The sequence below is a fragment of the Peromyscus leucopus genome, chromosome 14 (genome assembly GCF_004664715.2).
Source record: "Peromyscus leucopus breed LL Stock chromosome 14, UCI_PerLeu_2.1, whole genome shotgun sequence".
NCBI lineage: Eukaryota > Metazoa > Chordata > Mammalia > Rodentia > Cricetidae > Peromyscus > Peromyscus leucopus.
In genome coordinates, this window is record NC_051075.1 from 50,282,884 (window position 1) to 50,302,809 (window position 19,926).

General features: G+C 44.7%; 1 protein-coding gene across 9 annotated transcripts in view; it reads left to right on the forward strand.

Moving 5' to 3' along the window:
• Sipa1l1 (signal induced proliferation associated 1 like 1) overlaps nt 1-19,926 on the forward strand; it is a 300,159-nt gene that overhangs the window by 224,839 nt on the left and 55,394 nt on the right. For all 9 annotated transcript variants that reach the window (XM_028877330.1, XM_028877339.1, XM_037210693.1 and 6 more), the window contains 4 exons: nt 5,701-5,804; nt 8,585-8,742; nt 16,554-17,127; nt 17,713-17,987. In XM_028877330.1, the coding sequence (XP_028733163.1) occupies nt 5,701-5,804; nt 8,585-8,742; nt 16,554-17,127; nt 17,713-17,987 (1,111 nt within the window). The remainder of the gene's footprint in view (nt 1-5,700; nt 5,805-8,584; nt 8,743-16,553; nt 17,128-17,712; nt 17,988-19,926) is intronic.

A 19,926-nucleotide genomic window follows, 5' to 3' on the forward strand; every position in this document is an offset into this window, starting at 1 on the left:
GGCGCTCAGCCTAGCTGCTGTGAGGTTTCCTCCTCTTGGGTACTCTGCGAGTATCAATCTCCTCAGACTTCCTGAACTCCACTTTCTAGTAGCTTTTCCTTCAGAGGCCTGTCCTGTGCCACTGTCCTGACAATCCACCTGGGTAGAGAATTGGGGACATTATAGAGCGCACCTTACTTCTTTGTTACCACCTCCCACCCCCAGGGACCACTAACCATCTATTGCTGTCTGTTGGGGAATGTTTGAAACCACTGGGTTCAGATGTTTTCTCATTTTCTAACTTATAGTGAGAATTATGGCTAAGACAGAAGTTCCAGATTCATTCTCATACTCATTCATTCTGTTTGCCTGCCTGTCTGTCTGTCTGTGAATGCATGTCATCTTAGCAAACTGCTAGCTAAATTGGCTTTGGATACATTCACATGCCATGGCTAGGTAGCTAATAAGCATTAGGGAAGTTTGCCTGACTGGTGGTGGTATGGTTGGTGTTCAGAGAAGGCATGGCCAAGAACCCAAGACTTGGCCTTCAGTCTCTGTCCTTCCCTCCTTGGTGCCCTTGAACTTTGCACACCCATGTTATCTGGTGAGACAGGTCTACTCCTCAAGTGTTAACTGGTTTGAGGTTTTTTGTTTTTGTTTTTGTTTTTTTTTCTGCTGTGAACCAAGAATCAGGACAGGGAAGTCTGGGAAACAGTGGAGCCGTTTCTTCTCTTTCACACTCATCATACAAAATCCATTTTCTCATCTCAGAATTAAAGACTTTCAGCAAACAAATAGGCTTCAGATGAATATGTTGTTGGCTGGAGCAGCCCTCTGAAGAAATGTTTAGCAGTGAATCCTTTGGCCTCCTGTTGGTTCTCTGATTTGGTTGGCAAAACCTCTGGATAATTCCACACACACTAAAGAGAAAACTTTCCACCACGCCGCTTATTTGAAAGCTGGAGTCCATCCCCATTTTAAGCTGTACTCGTGGATGATTGTGTGGGAAGTTATTTCCTGACTGAAGCTTGGTTGTCAATTCAGCACACAGGGACTCTGAAACCCATGGTGAGGTGGTCCTCAGAGCCTGCCCTCTAACTCTGCGGAGTCCTGTGCCACCCTGAGCATCTCACCTGTCTAAAGGGCAGCTGAGATGGTTTAGACTAGACTTCCTCGGGCTCTATAAAGAGAATAGAAGCTTGGGGGCTGAAGAGAGAGCACAGTGGTTAAGAGGATTTGCCGCTCTCCCTGAAGATCCTGGTTCAGTTCCCATGACCCACATGGCAGCTCCCAACCTCTGAAACCCTAGTTCCGGGAGATCCAATGCCCTCTTGCATTTCAGGGGCACAGATACATACATGGTATATTTACATGCAGGCAATACAGTCATAATAAAATAATAAATCTTTAAAAAAACAAAAAAATCCTTCTTTATTGGGAATATGCTTTAATGGAGAAAGGTATAAAGTACACACAGAGCCATTCAGAGTTTTAGACACTGAGTGAAAACTATACAAAGAAAAGTGTGCTTTTTAAGGTAACTACATTTTTAACTCTTAACTGAACAAAATTTAAATTTAATATTATCGTGTGTGTGTGTGTGTGTGTGTGTGTGTGTGTGTGTCTGTCTGTCTGTCTGTCTGTCTTGGGGGGGAGAGAGAGAACACATATGCATAAGTGACAGTACCTTTGTGAAAGTCAGAGGACAACTTTAGGGAGTCATTTCTCTTCTTCCATCTTGTTAAGATCATTCTCCCTGGTTCTGCTGTGCTGTGTACTCTAGGTGGGTCTCCTGTCTCCACCTCCCACCTTGCCTGGAGTCCTGGGATTACAGATGTGTGCTCTTGCATCTGGGCTTTTTTATGTGGGTTCTATGAATTGAAATGGGGTTGTCAGGAATATGTATAAAGTATTTTTAGCTGCTGAATCATTTTGTTGGACCTAAAATTTAAATTCCAACCAAGACATTTACTGAGGATCTTACGGGCTAGCACTTTCCCATACTTTATTTCACCTAGCCCTTACAACAGTAAGAATACCAAACAACAGAGAAATGACCACTTTATTGATGAGTGAAATTCAACCCAGGGTCCAAAACTTGCCCTATCTCAGAAACACACAGCTGCTCCAGAAGAGCATACCCAATTCCCAGCGTGCCTCTGAGCATTGACTTCAGCATCTCCAGATCCCGAGGGAAGGATACATGCATGTGAACTCTTGACTCTAGCATAGAGATTTTAGACAAACAGTTACTTAACTAGTGTGGTATTCCAGACTAGATAAGAATCATGGCCAGGTCCAACACATCCTTATTCTTCCCAAAGAAGAACAAGCATTCAACCCCATGAGTCTATGGGAGCCATTCTCTTTCAAATCACAGCAGTGGATATTCATTTTATTCACATATCGGGGTACTGGGGCTCAAACCCAGAGCTTCACATGCCAGACAAGACTCTCTGACTCAGCTACACCTCCAGCCTCAGCAGATATTTGAAGCTAGACAGTTTCCAAAAATCAAGTAGGCTGTGTCCCTGCCATCTTTGTCTTGACCTGCTGTTAGTGTTCAAGAAAAAGTTGTAGGAATGAGTGATTACTTTTTCCTCACTCAGATTCACACACCCCTTTATTCTCCAAGCCTCTGACTACTAAAAAGCCTGAGCTACGTCAGAAGTCAAGGAGATCAGTGGCATTGGCTGTACCTTGAAACTTCTACAGACTTAAAGAACCTTCAAGGAGAAATGCTGCTGTTTACCGCTGTCTTCCACACCTTCCCAAAGTGTGGCTGTGCCTTACTGCTTTGTTATGGTCTTGTATAGTGAACGTTCTGCTCTTATCATCCCTTGGTTATTCCCTATCTTAGTACCATCTGCTTTGAATAATAAAAGTCTTATTTGAAATTTTGAGACAAGATCTCTCCATGTAGTCAAAACTGTCCTCTGCCGTGAGAGCCTCCTTTCTCCGTCTTTTGAGTTCCTGGATTATAGATGTTTCCTACTATACTCGCTTAAAGGATTTCCTTTTTGTGACATAATTGTTGACTGTGGTAGTGTTCATGACTGTGTGCAGCTCACAGATGGTGTGAGTTGGAGGTGGGTCATTTGACTGTCGGATGGCCTGAGTAATGTCTGGGTGGGTTTCCAACTATGCTATGGAGTAGTATTGGCTTTCGTGATCTCCTCCTCAGGCACATTTTCACTTAGCAGCTGCTCACTATGTATTATCTGCAACCTGATTTTAAAAAACAACTCTGTTACCATTTCAAAGATGGTCATCATCTTAAGATGTGGATGGTTTCTGAGTCACTAGAAGCATAGTAAGAACATTTAGTATTGTAGTCTTGGAAGGTCTACAAACATTCTTTTCTCTTCTCCTTTGTTCTTGTATTGTATTCATAGTAACCTCAAGACTGGGGAGTTGCTTTCTTCTTGGAAAGGAAGTTCTCATTGGTTTGACCTTATTCTCATCTCTAACCTCATGAAACCATTTCCAGATTGTTCAAAATATTAGCAAACTGTGAGATTGCTCGTCAGGCAGCATCTATCACAGAAAATGAGGTGCTCAGAGAAAGAAATGGCTTAAAGTAGAAGAGCAAATTGTTATCCATAGAATTTTTGTTTTCTGGTAGTCATGCCTCTAAGGCAAGTGCATTTAGTAAATGTCAGTGGCAGTATTTTTTCTAGTTCATTGATTTTGCTTAAAGTCAGGCTAGAGCACATCAGAGCTGCCACATTCACCTCAAAAGTCTTGCAGGATATTTATAACAAGTTGATCTGGAGCTATTTATAGCAGGCTCCTAACTATAGATAAGTTCTTCTTATTAAGACTAGCCTTGAACAGTTTAGAAGGACACTTCTCAATGGTCTTTTGTGGTGGTCCACATTAACATTTAGGAGGTTTTTGTTTTCTGGAGTACTTACATGTTGTTATGTATTTTGCAATTTTGAAAAGTCATCTTTGCTTTGTTCTATATCTAGCTTATTTCTTTGCATTTTTCATGAGCTTCAAAATGAAAATCCTCCAGTAAGCTCCAGCCTAAAGCTCTGGGCTCTAGATCATGTTTCTAAATCTGTCCCTGAGTCTCATCTTAGTCTGCTTGGAGCAGTACCTTGGAGCAGTGGGAACTCCCGCATCAGAATGACCCAGACTCTTTTCTGAGGTCTGGTACCCACTGGGCAGCATCGCTGAGTGTGGCCTGGGATTTTGCTTCTAAAGTGGCTCCCCCACTGATGCTTGCTGAGTTTGAGAACGGCCACCTCTTATGCATGCCTGCGACTTTGTCTTGCTATGTCATTCTCTAAAACACAAAAGGCACCACTCGCTAAAGGGCAATCAGATCTTTTAGTCCTCAGAACTGGTTGGTGGCGTCAGTTCACTCAGAGTAAATGCTCTCAGGTTCTCTGGACAACCCATACGTCCAGGACCTCTGAGTCTCAGCAGTCCCTTTTAGCTGGCTGGTTTTTGGGTTTTTTTGTTTGTTTGTTTTGCCCCCCCCCCCTCTGATTATAGGTGTTTGTGGGCACACTGATTGGGAAATCATTTGTATTTAGGCATTATAGGTGGTTTTTTTCTTAGGGGAAGTGAGGGTACAGCATGTTCTTAACCCTTTAAAATTTGAGGGCACTCCTGCAACCTTGCTGATCAGTGTTAGTCCCTGCTCTTGATTGAATTGAAAATATTAAGAAAATTGGTTCTCAATATCCATGAAGGCAAATGGAATTTTTTTGTTTGTTTTTACTGACCCTAGATTGAATTTAGCATTTCCCTCAGTTTTAAACATAAACAACCAGTGGCCTGGCTTTATTTCCAAAAGAAAACAGATATTTGATGTTGTATCTGTTGACAATATTTATTTATTTATTAATTATATGTACAGTGTTCTGCCTGCATGTATGCCTGCATTCCAGAAGAGGGCACCAGATATCATTACAGATGGTTGTGAGCCACCATAGGGTTGCTGGAAATTGAACTTGCGACCTCTTAACCTCTGAGCCATCTCTCCAGCCTAACAATGATATTTCTTATGCTCATGACTTCTCCTCTTTGCAATATCAGTGTAGCCCACAGTGGCCATTGTGATGCTTGTGATGCTCTTGTCTCAGCCTCTTGAGTACAAGAATTAGAGGGGTGCACCACCATTCCTGGCTATATCATATTTTAAATTATTTAATAGCTTTTTTTGCATGCATATTTATACATACACACATGCGTGAATGAATGCAGGCATGCCTGAACATGAATGTGTGTGAGTGTGGAGGCCAGTGGTTGACATGAGGTGGCCTTCTTGCTCATTCTCCACTTTATATATTGAGCCTGGGTCTTTTTTTGACCCCAGAGCTTGCTATTCTACTTGCTCTGGTGATCCCTGTCTCCTCATTCTGAGTGTTAGAACTACACAGCAGGCTACCACTGGGGATCCTCTTCTTGTGGGTCAAGCACTATCCACTGAGTCATGCCCCTATCCCAGTTTGTTTGTTTGTTTGAGAATAGTTCTGGATTCACAAATATTCTAAGAAAACATCTACTCCGAGAAAATATCCAGTCTATAGACTTCCTAGGACCGCAGGAGAGAACTGGGTATTTAAAAATGAGTGGAACTGCCTGCCCTCGGCCTTATGCAGGCTCTTTACTTTCCATGTCATTTTCCAATGTTGTCCTCTGAAGTAACTCTTTTCCTGCCCTTGTAGTCATCTCATCAGCTGTGTTATTTTTCTTAAACTGTAGCTGACTCCACTGGAACCCACTCTCTGTACACAACCTACAAAGACTACGAAATCATGTTCCATGTCTCCACCATGCTGCCGTACACACCGAACAACAAGCAACAGGTAAGAAGAGGTGCTCTGTCCTCTGTGTTTCTCTTACTGTGTTCCCCCCGAAGCCTAAGGGTCAGCTTTACAGACTCTGCGGGCGGAATTGAGTGTTGCACCTGTCACAGCAGCAGGGGGCTTTGTGCTTTATGGAAGCAGGGAATAGCAGGTGAGCTGCAAGCCAATGGAGAGACGCAGATTCTAGGTTCACAGGCAGCTGGACAGCTTTGTGAATTAATCATTTGCTTTGCACACTGGGCATTGAGCTGCTCATGCACTCTGAAGAGAAGTTGAAATCACGGTGATTGGATGACTCTGCAGGGTTGCAGAGGATCTACACAAGTGGGTGAAGATTCTCCTCAGAGGCCAGTGCTTAAAACAGGAAAGTACTAATGTTTCAGCTGGGTCCAAGGAGAATTGAACACAACAAGGAGAAATGGCAGAGAAAGTGTCAGTGGGATCCAGAGCCATGTTCCTCCTTCATCAGGAAACGGCAAGGAAATAGCATCAGTAATGCCAAGTGCGAAGTCTTGCAGAGGTCAGGGGCACAGCCCCAGCCACCAGACTGTGAGAAAGCAAAGTGAAGAGACAGGGGCTGCAGATTTCCAAGGAGGAAATGGAAACTAATGTTGTCTGGACAATAATGGCAGTTACAGTTTGGAAAAGTATTTCAAACTAAATGGTGCCAGACTGAAATTGGGAAGCCAAGAGTGGACAGTCTCTCCTTCTGTACCTATTGTAAACTGGTCCAGTGTCACTTCTGACTTTGCAGGGGTGTGGATATTTTCCTATTTTCTCCACTGTGCTCAGAGCAGGGCCCGCTGCAGAATGAATCAGTGTCCTTCACAGATACCAGCCCATCACTCAGCTACCTCCCACCCCACTGCTTGCCACCACTTGGGGTCAGTCACAAGCCCAAGTAGCAGCACTGTCCCGAGTACCAGAGTACTCAAAACTAGAAACAAAACGATGAGCAGCCGTAAATCTGCAGTAAGCCCATCTGATGATGAGCTCTGATTCAGCCTGTGGACAGTGTGTAGACTTCTAGGTGGAAATCACCGTTCTAAGAGAGAAAGTAAACGCATTTTGACTAATCAGCAGAACATTAATGAATGATCTTTGAGGAGATAAAGACCTGTACTATCTGGTCACTTTGAAGAAAACCATGAGATTTGTCAGGGTACCATATTCAGTACCAGGTTTAGTTTTTGAAGTGCTAGGCAGAGTAAGTTAACATTTCAGTGGACAACTTTAAACATAGTTTAATTTGGGGAATCAATAAAGGCAAAAATACTACAACTCCAAATTAAAATGGGAAAGTAATCTTACTGCTACATACTAAGAATTTTTCATTCTATAGCTAATTAATTTGTTTTCTTATATGTAAATAACTTTGTACTTAGAAATATATTTAAAGAGCGTATCTTTTCAAAATAGTTAACATGTATTTAAACATGAAAATACAATTTTTTACATTTACTATAAGGCAGATGGATTTGAGTCCTTTATTAAAACATGGATTCCATATATCAAGACATACTGAAGAATGATTTTGCAGAAAAGAGATAATGACATCTGTGTAGAAATAGAGAGGTGATGTTTGTTTTTATTCATGATCTCACTGTATTAATAAACTTTACAGTTTATATACTGTAATAATAATATACAGAATATAGCAATCAATTCAAATCAGGCTTTCTTTTTATAGTATCTGATGCTGAGAAATGAAGCAAACTGCCTCAGTGGAAGACAGTTCAGAATGCTTTCAAATTCCTTACGTTCAAAGTGTGCTTTTCAGGCCTTGAGAATTGTCTCGGCAACTTGTTGCCCTGCCAGGGGATCCAGGTTCAGTTCCAAACACCTACTTGGTGGCTTACAATGATCTGTAACTTCAGTTCCAAGGCATCCAACACCCCCTGCTGACCTTTGCAGGCAAAACACACATACCAAAAATAAAATAATACACATTTTTTTAAAGTACATTTCTCTCTATATTTCTAACTTGAATCTAAAAGACTGCATCCCCCAGCTGGCAGCCAGCACAGTTACTGGTTTTATCTAATTTGCATGCTTCAATGTCCCTGAGAATTTAAATATAAAAGTAAGTTGCATGAGCTCATAGTTAATTGATACCGTGTTTAATTGTTTTACTCTTTGAAAGTTCCATAAAGCAAGGATGAGAAGCACAAACCTCCCAGAGATAATCACACCCTCTTAGAAGCCACTCAGAAGTCCCTAGAATGGCTTGAGGTTCCTGAATTTGGCAGCCATGACAGAGTGTGTATAACATGAATCAGAAGATGGTCTAAAGGGGCTCTCTATAATTAAGGAACCTGTTCAAACCTGAAACCTAACCTGCCCTTAAATTGTTACTATTTGTGGAATAGTACTAATTTCTATGTCCCCATCTTGGGACACAAACTGTCTACCAGGAAACCCCTTCACCACATTTTCTGTAAAGGACCATGATGTGATTGTGTAGTAATTACTTCAGCCATTCCTCATCTCTAAAAATCTTTCCTAATGGCAAGTTTCTTTTCTGAAAACGGAACACAGCTGTTGCTATAGAAACTGAGGATTTGGACATGCCAGATATTAGTTAGCTCTGTTTGAATGGCTGTATCTTTCATACAAATTTTAGAATATTCATTTCCATGTTCCTCCTTGGAGAGGATGCTAAGACAGGCTCAAAAAGGCCTGCACTGGTACATGCTGATGGATAGATACCTGCAGTACAGGATGGTGGAGGGGTCTCCAGGTGCCGGCACTTAGGTTGGTGCTTGCTTGTTTTCTTGTAGCTCCTGAGGAAGCGGCACATTGGAAATGACATTGTGACGATAGTTTTCCAAGAGCCTGGGGCACAGCCGTTCAGCCCGAAAACCATCCGCTCTCACTTTCAGCACGTGTTTGTCGTTGTCCGGGCTCACAACCCCTGCACCGAGAGTGTCTGTTACAGGTAGGCCTTGCGCCGCAGGGGCTGAGGGGTGATGGCCGTGCACAGGCCCCCCTCCCCCAGCTCTGCTTTCTTCTGGAGGACAGTGGGCAGTCTGTTACTTTCATGTTTCATCTCTGCGTTGTGTGTGCAGTTGGCTGAATTCACGTGATGCTGTAACTGGTGGTGCTGGCATCCCCGGGCTTGTTGGTTAGACACCTGCCGTTGCCATCCGCACCTCCTCCTTAGGTGCTGGCCTTCACCCATGCCATCTGGTCACCAGCTAGCTAATTACTCACACTGCTAATTATGTATTCTTTCGGCATGGTGAGAGCAGAGTGTTCATAATAAATAGAAGTTTGTTTTTTAAAAATTGTTGCTATTAAAAAAGCCCTTTACTCTAACATTTCTAAGCATGCTCTTACAGGCTTTTCTGTGTTTTATTAGACATTTGTTGTAGTTGTTTGAAATACCCCTAGCATTTCCCACGTGCTGTCTACTGGATTTGTGCAAATGACTTCATACTATATAGCACTGGAAGTGTGGCCGATGAACTGCCACACGGTGTATTTTAAAGGAAACTTTTTCTTTTAAGCCTTTGTCTGAATCAGTACTGTCCAATGGAAACAGTGCAAGCCACATACTAATTTTAATAGCAAGATTTTGAAATTTTGAGATTTACATTTCTCATCTTTCCTGCCCTCAAACCCTTCTGCATACCCATCCCTGCTCTCCTTCAAATTCATGGCCTCTTTTTTCACTAAATAGCCAGTTTTTTTTCTAAAGAAATCATAGATGAAAGTCATTTTGACACTGTTTTTGACCTAGTGTTTTGTTTACTAAATATAACTAAGTATTATTATTTCTATATAATAACCTCTAATTTAAAATCTTGATATTGATTGTGACCCTACTCTCTTGTTTCTGAGACAAGGTCTCACTGTGTAACTCTGGTACTTAAACTTGCTATGTAGATTGGGTTAGCCTTGAACTCACAGAGATCCACCTGCCTCAACCTCCCATGTGGTGGGATTATGGGATTAAAGGTGTGTACCACTATGCCCAGCTGATTGTGACCTCTCTTTGGACTAACTTGAGTGCCTTTTAACTAGATACCTTGAGTAGGATACTAAATTTTCATTGAACGACTTGATCATCTTTAGGAATTCATACTTACAATTGAAAAATTGCCCAGATTGTTCCAGAACATTTTGTAAAAGTTCAGTCTGAATGAACAGTTTGATTTTTTTTTTTTTCTTCCAAGACAGGAAGACAGGGTTTCTCCGTGTAGCTCTGACTGTCCAGGAACTCACTCTGTAGACCAGGCTGGTCTTGAACTCACAGAGATCCGCCTGCCTCTGCTTCCCAAGTGCTGGGATTAAAGGCGTGCGCCACCGTCTGGCTCAGTTTTCACGTTTTCTTTTCACTAAATTTTAATCTGATTTAATGTTCTTCATTCATATGAGCCCCGTTTCAGGTGCTCAGTAGCTACTCTTGACACTGATGGACAGCACCAGGAGGACGGGTGTGTCTTGGCTGCCCTCAGCCATTTCCTTTCTTTACATCTCACACAGAGAAACATAAAATACTGAAAATGGCAGTTTTCTCTCTGTCACTCTTTGAAATTCTTGCATCAGGAGCCCGTTGTTTCTTTTTTAATTCAGTTTTAAGTTTTTGTGAATGAGTGTTTGGATGACATTTATATCTGTGCACCACGTGTGTGCCCAGTGCCAGTAGAGGCCGGAGGAGGGCACTGGACCCCTGACGCTGGAGTAATGGATGGCTGTAAACTGCCATTGGGTGCTGGGAACTGACTGTGGGTCCTCTTGAGGAGCCAGTGCTCTTAAATACTGAGCCATCTCTCCAGCTCCTGGGAACCCATCTTTTTAACCCAGCCATGTGATGCTCATGGGGTCTGTGCTGGGAATAGGACATCTTTGTTCATGACATGACGTGGGCATACTTGGAACTTCCTAGTTGCCAGCCGTGGCTGAAGGCCTAATATATTGTTCATCAGTGTGAATATTGAGCCATTTGTAAACCTAGGAGAACATGTCAGTTTCTAATCTCACCAAAAGAAGTCAGAGAAAATTTCCTTAGTCCTTAGTAACCTCCTTTTTCTACTGTAAACTTAAGACGGGATTGTTCTGGGCCCTCTCATGTAGAGTCGGCATGTTTTCTGGGTTATATGGGATGCTGAGGTGTCTGGAGGCTGAAGGCAACCAGGTGGCTCTGCTCTTCCAGTCTTCAGTGCTGGTGAAGAGGGCGGAGGGAGCTTATGTTCTCATGACGGTTAATGTATCCTGAGCAGAGTGGAAAGGTTGTGTTGATTGTACAGTGGCCCGTGGTTCTTTAGAGTTTCCCCATACTCGAGCAGTCCCCTCAGACTACTGGGGATTGACTTCCAGCCCTGTTCATTTAAACTAATTCAGGTGCTTTTTCTCCAGAGGTTAGGAAGGAACCCAGGGGTTTATGCGTGACAGGCAAGTGTTCTAGCACTGAGCTAGATCCCAGCTCTCATTTCCTTTGAGCATTTAAAAACCACTTAGGCAGAGCTGTAGCTCAGTGGTAGGACATTTGTCTGTCAAACGTAAGGCCCTGGGTTCCAGCCACAGTGCCACAGCCACGCAGTCCTTGGCCCAGCTTTTCCATTAGAAACATTCCTTGGTTGTTTTGTTTTGTTGATGCCTGTTGGGTATCTGACATCTAGAACTTGGAACCTTTATTTTACCAAGCATCTTGCTGTAATGATTTGGAGAACGGGGTCAGTTTAAGGATAAATTACAAGGGTATTTAACCAAGAAAACAGGATTTAGCATGGTGTGTGTTTTAAAACACAGATGTATAGAACTGAGCAGGAAGAAGAGGAGCCAGTTCAGGAGTGGTGGTGGTGGTGGGTCGGTGCAGCATAAAGACAGGAACCATGGGAGTAGGGAATAACCCTGGGGAAGTAGTTAACTCAGTGTGTCCATGGGAGGTAATTTATATGAAGAGGTTTAAAGGCTGCAGTCTGCTATATCTGTTCCTTTAGTCCCGAACCTGCCATGTATGTACCAGAGAGAACAAAGAAAATGTCCTGCTATGGACCCAGAGGGTGTGTACTGAAGTTTACCCTGTGGCCCATCAGAGTGCCCGCCAACCTCGGTTGTTAGGTGTATCATTACAGGGAGCTGAATTCCCTGGTTCCAGCTGATAGACCACATTAGAAGCGACAAATCGAAAAGACGAAGGAGCTTCGTTAAAGTAAAATAGCACTGGAAACTATCAGTATGTGATTATCATTAGCGGAGGTATAGAAAAGCTGTTCACATCACAGGTACAGATTCGGTAAGAATAGCGGCCTGGGGTCATCTCATTTAAGGGCACCGTGGGGCTTCGCCATTTCCAGTAATAAGTCAGTGGATCTAGAATTGGCCATCAAAGGCCACAAACACCAAAAAAAAGAGACAAATATGTGCCTCATAATGGCAGAGCTCCACTCACCCTGTCCCTTTCTCAGATGAAATTTGACTGTGGTCAAGCCTTTTCCTCAAGGCACTTTAAAGGAAATGTGAGACCAGGGAGCAGGTTTATACTCGACAGGACTCACTCTCTGAGCAACCAACAGCCCAGTTTCTTCAGAAGATGCATTGCAAGAAAGAAAAGCATAGGAGAAGGAGACAGGACTCTATAGAATGAAAAATTAGTAAAGATTAATTAATTTCAGGGTAGCATTCATAAGGCCCCAGGATCAATCTCCAGTATTGCCCCTCCCAAATAAGTAATTAATTGGAATGTGTGGAATGTATCTTATTGAGACCATATTCTACACACACACACACACACACACACACACACACGCACACGCACACGCACACGCACACGCACACACACACACACCCCTCTGATGTCTTTGGTTTCCTCTGGGAAGGCATCCTGGGCCTCCCTGGAGCTACAGAGCCTTTATTGAGTCTGGCCTCTGGCACCCTGCTATCTCTAGCAGAGAACTCAAACCAGACTTGCATTTCTCCCTTGACCCTCAAGAGTAGCCAGGAAGGAGCCTTAGCATGTTGGAGCTCCGTGAACGTTACTGGGGAAGTGGGCACTGTCGGAATCCCACAGCTCCCAGACAGATAGGCGGTACGTGAGTGTGTTCATGTCCTGGGCCCAGCTCTGCTGCTTGCAGATTCCCTCCAGCATTGTTCTTTTTGACTCTAGCTCAGAGAAGGAACTGCTCTACCTCTGGGTGGTTCTGCGTTACCTTCTTTTATTCTGCTGCTCCTGCAGTCCTGAGGACTGAGCCCGGAGGCCGGCCCATGCTGTGCACGCACTCTATACTGCACCCTGAGCAGTGTCCTTAGATCTTGCCCCAAGTGTGTTTGTGTGTTTGTAATCAGCACCAGTCCATCTGTCTTCACGTTGGCAGACAGGAACCTTTTCTGTGGGACCTTCAGGGTCCTGGGCGCCTTTGGGAACCTGAGCTGGAACTGAGGCCTCTGTCTTGGTTTGAACCTTGGGCCTTGGTTGCCAGGGTCTGTCACCTTTGGTCATGTAGCTTCTAATCTACTTCCTGAGCTTGGGGTGAGCCATGGAAGCAAAGGGTCCGAATGTGTGGCCGGGGTCCCTTGGTGTCTTGGGCTTAACCACCTTGGGCTTCACAGGGGCCTTGATGGCCTCTGCACGCGCACTCACTGTCTTCACATTGCTGGCCTGCATCTTCCTCAGGCCTTTCTTGTGCTTCCTGGCAAAGCGCATGTTCCTCAGGAGCTAGGGGTCAACCCCCTTAAGAGATTTGTATCTTTGTGACTGGGGGGGGTTCTTAGTGCCACTTTGGTGTCATTTTGGGGGTTGTGTGTGTGTGGTGTGGTTCTTGGACTGGGCACGTCTGAACCCGAGGCTCCCAGTGTAGGAGCCCTGGCACTCCCCACCAGCCGTGTAGATCATGGTTTTCTACAAAGTGAAGGATTTGTAGCCACTGTTCCTAGAGATAAACACTGGGCATGTTCTGGGTCTCCCTGTTGTTTTCAAGGACTGTGGAGAGTATATCCGTAGATTTAAAAAAATTGTAAAGTTGAAGTCAAGTTTGAGGTGCAGCTCATGATTTTATGGAAGTTCGAGGGCCAGTGACCTCTGTAAAGTCCTCTTCAGTGCTGACCTTCCGACTGCTTCAGTCTCTAAGCTCAGCTTGTCCTCTAACCCACCTGGGTAGCTGGTCCCATTTCTCCATGCTAGCAGGTGAGCGGGCTTAAAGTGGGTGGGTCATTGCCAGCACACAGCGCTGGAAGGTGAGTGTGGACACGAGACTCTGGGGAATCCACCTTCAAAGAAGAACCATTTCTATGTCGTCTCAGGTACTTGTATTTAGAAGTTCTAGACAGACTTCGTTTTGAATCGAGGCTGTGTATTCTACTTAGCTTAAACGAGGCCTTACTGTAGTGAATTTAGCGCCTGTGGTATGGCGTCTGTGTCAGTGAGCCTCTTAACCTGCAGGACCATGAAAGTTAGTGCATCTGAGACAAAACTGTTGGAAAGGCGGCACACACGCACGCACACACCCCACACACATACACGCCCCGGCTACCATCCTCCTCGCCACCTTCCCGAGGACTCTGTTTCTAATGTTGCAGACCTGATTACTGCCTATATCACTTACTCCCATCTGTGGTGAATCACAGATAATTACATGGTAAAGACTCAGTTCTCTCCCTCACAGTTCGTTCTAGAAGCTCCTAATTATTGGTAGGTTGCCAGTGTGTGTTTGTCTGAAGTTCTGTCACTTAATAAATAGATCTATGTACTCTTGTGGGCTCGGGGGCAAGTAGACGTGCTCACGATCACACCCCTGCTGTGTGCCTCTCCTCAGTTAAAATAAAAGCACAGCTGTTTCCTGAGGAAGAATAATGCTCTGATGAAATTAGCAGGAACAGAAATTGCCAATTTTAAAATGAAAGATATTAAACATTTCTGGATCCTCACAGGATTCCTTGTAGAAAATCTAACAAATCTGGATTTCAGCATTTTCTGCTCAGTTTCGGGGGCTGGGGAGTGGGGGCTAACACCATCGAATTAAAATCACACAGCTGTCAGCATTCAAGGCAGACAGTTCACATTGACAAGAACAATTGCCTTTGTGGTGGTGGGGTGTAATTAGGCCCTAATGCATGCACAGGGGAGTCTGAGGCTTCACTTCTGCATTTAGAACACGGGCATTGGCTGACACTTCTCTCTGTCATGAAGTGAGACTGGTAGTCTGTTTGTTAAAGATAAGCTTGTGCAAAGCATAGATCCTGTCTGAGGTGTCTCCCGACCTTGTGGCTTTTCCATTTCACCTAAGTATAATGTCTAAGTATGGGATGCTCATTTGTACATTTATCTGTCCCATTTCTATAAGATACAGAAAATTTTCTAACAGTAGCTGAATATCTGAGAGTGAGACTACTCCCTACCCCATTTAGGGGAGGGTGAGACAGAGTCTCGTGCTGTAGGCTGTTAGGAAACTCTCTGTGTATCCCAGGATAGCCTCAGACTCAGAGCAGTCCCCTCTCTTGCCTCAGCCCCCGATTGCTGGAGTTATAGGCGTGACCTGACAAGACTTTAAAGTCAAGAAAATATGAGGTAGAGTTCTTCAGTTTACTTTGGAAGCACACTCTTGGGGTGTATCCTTTCCCTTGAGAATTCTGATAAAACGTTTTACAGTGCACAGTTTCATGGCTGACTCACTTTTAAATCACGTGGAAAGTGGGATCTTCATTTTTAGTCTTGTCAAGCTTGGCTGAGGATATCATATATGATATTGAAAACTGATAAAAGACATACAGCCCCTCTATTTATACCCAACTTCTGTTGTTTTAGGAAACTTCTAATATTTTTCTTTTTGAGATTAAAATTAGTAGATCAGCACACACGTTTTGTTTATGGCCATTTTTCATGATCCTAATTTTTAGCTCTGTGTATACAAAAAGAATGATGGGAACAAGCTTTCTAAGCTCAGTCTGACTTAAAGTAATAGAGAAAGGGAAATGTGTTTCTTAAAGAATCACAGACCAAAAGTAGAACATTCGGACCAAAGAATAGCTCAGCTGAAAAACAGGATTTTCAAGTACTGTGGCAATTCTCCAAAAATCTTTACTATTGATGGTTTTATTTTAAAGTTATGCTTTTAATCTGGTCTCATGATGCCTCACACATAGCCAATAGATAGTATTTGCTGTATTATTAGAAATAGAAATGAGAAATCACTCATTTCTCATGTCATATATCTTCTGACATTTCCCTGATGAACTGTGTCTTGCCTGAAGGCATCCTATCTGAAGTGGAGGACACATTTGTGTTCTGACAATTTCTGTCTGAAAGGTTGTGTGATTATCACAGCTTCCACTGGAAATAGTCTGTAGGTATTTAAAATAGCTTTTATTCTCTTATTTGGAACATTACAGTAAGCCGCCACCCCTACCCCCACCCCGCCCCCATGATGTGTGGTTAGTTTCCTATCTGCTAAAGAAGTGAAGTTTTAACTCCTAAGCTTTTAGACAGAAAGCATCTGCCTGGGGAGGGGGGGCGACACGGGACTGGACTTATATTCTCTAAAGCCTGAATGAAAAAAGTTGACTTGTCAAGCAGAAATTTGTGTTCTTTCTTGCACAAAATGAGTGATTGTTTTGCCTTTAGCATATGCTTCTCCCTTTTCCTCAGTACTGGGAATCAAACCCAGAGCCTTGCATGTACATGCTAGACTGCTGTTTTTCTATGGAACTACGTCCCCAGCCCTTCGTCACAGCACATTTTATCCCCTTGTTGTAATAGAAGACAGACATACCGATACCATCTCATCCTTTGTTCTCTGCTTTGTCTGTCAGTGTGGCCGTCACCAGGTCCAGAGATGTGCCTTCTTTTGGACCTCCCATCCCTAAAGGGGTCACTTTCCCCAAGTCAAATGTGTTCAGGGACTTCCTTTTGGCCAAAGTGATTAATGCAGAAAATGCTGCTCATAAATCAGAAAAGTTTCGGGCCATGGCAACAAGGACCCGCCAGGAATACCTGAAAGATTTGGCAGAAAAGAATGTCACCAACACACCTATCGACCCTTCCGGCAAGTTCCCGTTCATTTCTCTGGCCTCCAAGAAGAAGGAAAAGTCCAAGCCTTATCCAGGAGCTGAGCTCAGCAGCATGGGGGCCATTGTGTGGGCAGTCCGGGCCAAAGACTACAACAAGGCCATGGAATTTGACTGCCTCCTTGGCATCTCCAACGAGTTCATCGTCCTCATCGAGCAGGAAACAAAGAGTGTGGCTTTCAATTGTTCCTGCAGAGATGTGATAGGGTGGACGTCCAGCGACACCAGCCTCAAAATCTTCTATGAGCGGGGAGAGTGTGTTTCAGTGGAGAGCTTCATTAGCAGTGAAGATATTAAAGAAATTGTCAAAAGGCTGCAGGTGAGACTTTTCTTCTTCTGTTTCAATTCTCATTCCTGACATTTCCTGGACAGGAAAGCCAGGGCATGGAACCTTGTGTTGGCATTATTGGCTGCTCTGGCAGTCCCTTGAAGATGTGTGAAGCAGCACTGTTTATGTGACACCCATGCTTTCCATCATTTGCTGAAAAAAGTAGCAACTCCGGGAGAGGAGACACATTGGCTGGGGGTTCATGAAGGGAACTCACCTCACGTGACCAGATCTCACTGTGCTTGTGACTGGTGTCGCTGTAGTCAGGAGAAAGCTGTTTGCGTATCTGCTGCCTGAGATATTTTTTTATATGAATAGTTGAATGCAGAGTATAGGCTCTCTTTGCTGCCAGCTCTCTGTGAGTCTCTCCGAGGTTTCCCTGTAACTTTAGGAAAGCCATTGAGCCCTTCAGAGGCAGCCAGTGTGTTGATTTTGCCTGCTGACTAGAGACTAGTGAAGGAGAATAGCTAGCCCACCCTTCGGCTGCCTCAAGGGTGTTCAAGAATAACCCAAGGCAGCATTTACCAGTTCTGAGTCTACAGCACTTAACTCCAGTCCCTCTCATTTCCTGTCTAGTTTGTTTCAAAAGGTTGTGAATCGGTGGAAATGACTCTGCGAAGAAATGGGCTAGGACAGCTTGGCTTCCATGTCAACTATGAGGGCATCGTGGCAGATGTAGAGCCCTACGGCTATGCCTGGCAAGCAGGTCTGAGGCAGGGCAGCCGCCTGGTGGAGATCTGCAAGGTGGCAGTGGCCACCCTGAGCCATGAGCAGATGATCGATCTCTTGAGAACATCCGTCACAGTGAAAGTTGTCATCATCCCTCCCCATGACGACTGCACCCCACGGAGGTAGGTCTGAGTTGGCACCTGAGGTCGGGGTTGCTGTGCCATATAGAACATCTCTTGATAGGCAGGGTAGCCAGAGAGAAGTTGACCTCTTGTGAGGCTGACCATTTCTACATGGAAATCTAACACAGGACGCCGCTCCGATTCAGCAGGTGGCAGTAGCAGCTAGAGTGACTAGCTAGTGCCAGTCTAGGATGGGCATCTCTGGGCTAAGAAAGTTGCTGCTGCAGACAAAATGTCTGTAGCACCTATCTTCAGCATCTCGCACCGGCAGTCAGTAAACACTGAGCTTATCACATCTCTGCCTGTCAGAATTTTTTCTTGCATGTCCATGGCGATCACACTGTCCTCACTCCCATTTATCCCATTGCTGTCCAAAGTTCAGCTGTTGTTTTAAGCCCTCCAGTCTGGACCTAGAGAGCTGAGCTCAACTTCCAGGCTCTTTCCTAGCAGCCTCTGTGGGGCCAGGACCGGGCTTTGGATGAATCAGCCCTCCACTTGATGCTTTAGCGGCTTGTCTGCAGCCTTCTAGAGGGAGGCCCCGGGAGCGCCTGCCTGCTCCACCCCGCCAAGCCCGCTCTTTGCTCAGAATAGCCTTTCTTTATGCCACTTAACAGGTAGGCAGCTAGGGGATTGTGTGCCTGTATCAACTTACAACGGAGTCCTTTGGTCTGAACAGTTAAGAAGCACTGTCTTCTGAATTTCCCAAGAAACCAAAGTATGTGTCTGCATAACTTGTTAGATCAGCAAGCGGGGCGGGGTGGCTCTGAAATTGTCCTACTTACATTCCCTGTCCTGGATAGCACAGACTGCTGAACACTGTCCGTCTTTCTGAATTCTCCAAGTCCCCTGTCATGTATGTTAAACATTCTGCTGAGCTGGTACAGCCGGACACGTGGAGACTCAGAGGGCAATTGGCTCTTATCTAGAACATTCTCTAAATGCCCTACACTGCTCTGCTGTCCTTTGATCTCCCTAAACAGGAGATAGTGTGTGTAAGCAGGAAACCAGGCCCTCTGATTCTCAGACATGCTGGTTCTGCTCTTTTATCCAGGCTCCAGATTTGATTGGGGAACTGAGAGGAGACAGTGGATGTGAGGAGGGTGGAGATAATGGAGCTGCCTCACTGCACCGAAACTGAGTAACCGTTACTAGGGAGATGGGCCTGTGGTGAGGGATGGTGTCCTGGCAGTGCTCTTCTAGACTGGGCTTATCATCCTTGGAGTGTCAGGAAATACCATTGGCTGAATTTTTACTTCAGTGTTCCAGGCCTGGGGGGAGGGGCACGACAACACTGGGACATGAATTAATGCATTTAATCCTTTTGGCAAACCTATGACCATTATTCATGTTTTTAAGAAACCAAATGGCTTAGTGTGATGGCTCAGTCAGTCCAATTACTTCCCACCTAGTCTGATGACCTCAGGTTGGTCTCTGGGTCCCACATGGTGGAAAGAGATCCCACCTTGACAAACATGCACAGTGACATACCCCACAGTATATAAACAAACAAAGAAATGGTAGTCTTACCAAAAAAAGTCACCAAGGGACTTCTCAAGCTCCTCTGGCATCAGGATCCAGGGTATAAACGCTGCTCTGTAGGTTGGCACTGACCCTTGCCCTGTATGTTGGTGTAAGTCGTGGATGTTCTGGTAAATGTGTGCAGTTCCTGGTTAGTGGTGTCACGTTTCCCACTGGCCTCTTTGAAGCTACCACCGTGATCTCTGTAAAGGCAGAGTTGGGCCAGGTGGGACAGCGTGTTCTGAAATCAGTGCAGGCGACTCCCACACACCCGAGTGGAGGAGCCACATCTGTCTTCCAGTGGAACCCCCAACCCCCATCCTCCTGAAGCTCACTCTGCTGCCCACACATGTCGTCAGCTGCTGAGCCAGGAAGCCGGGTGAAGGCTAAGTGCTAAGCCGTAGCCCTCACCACCCCTCTG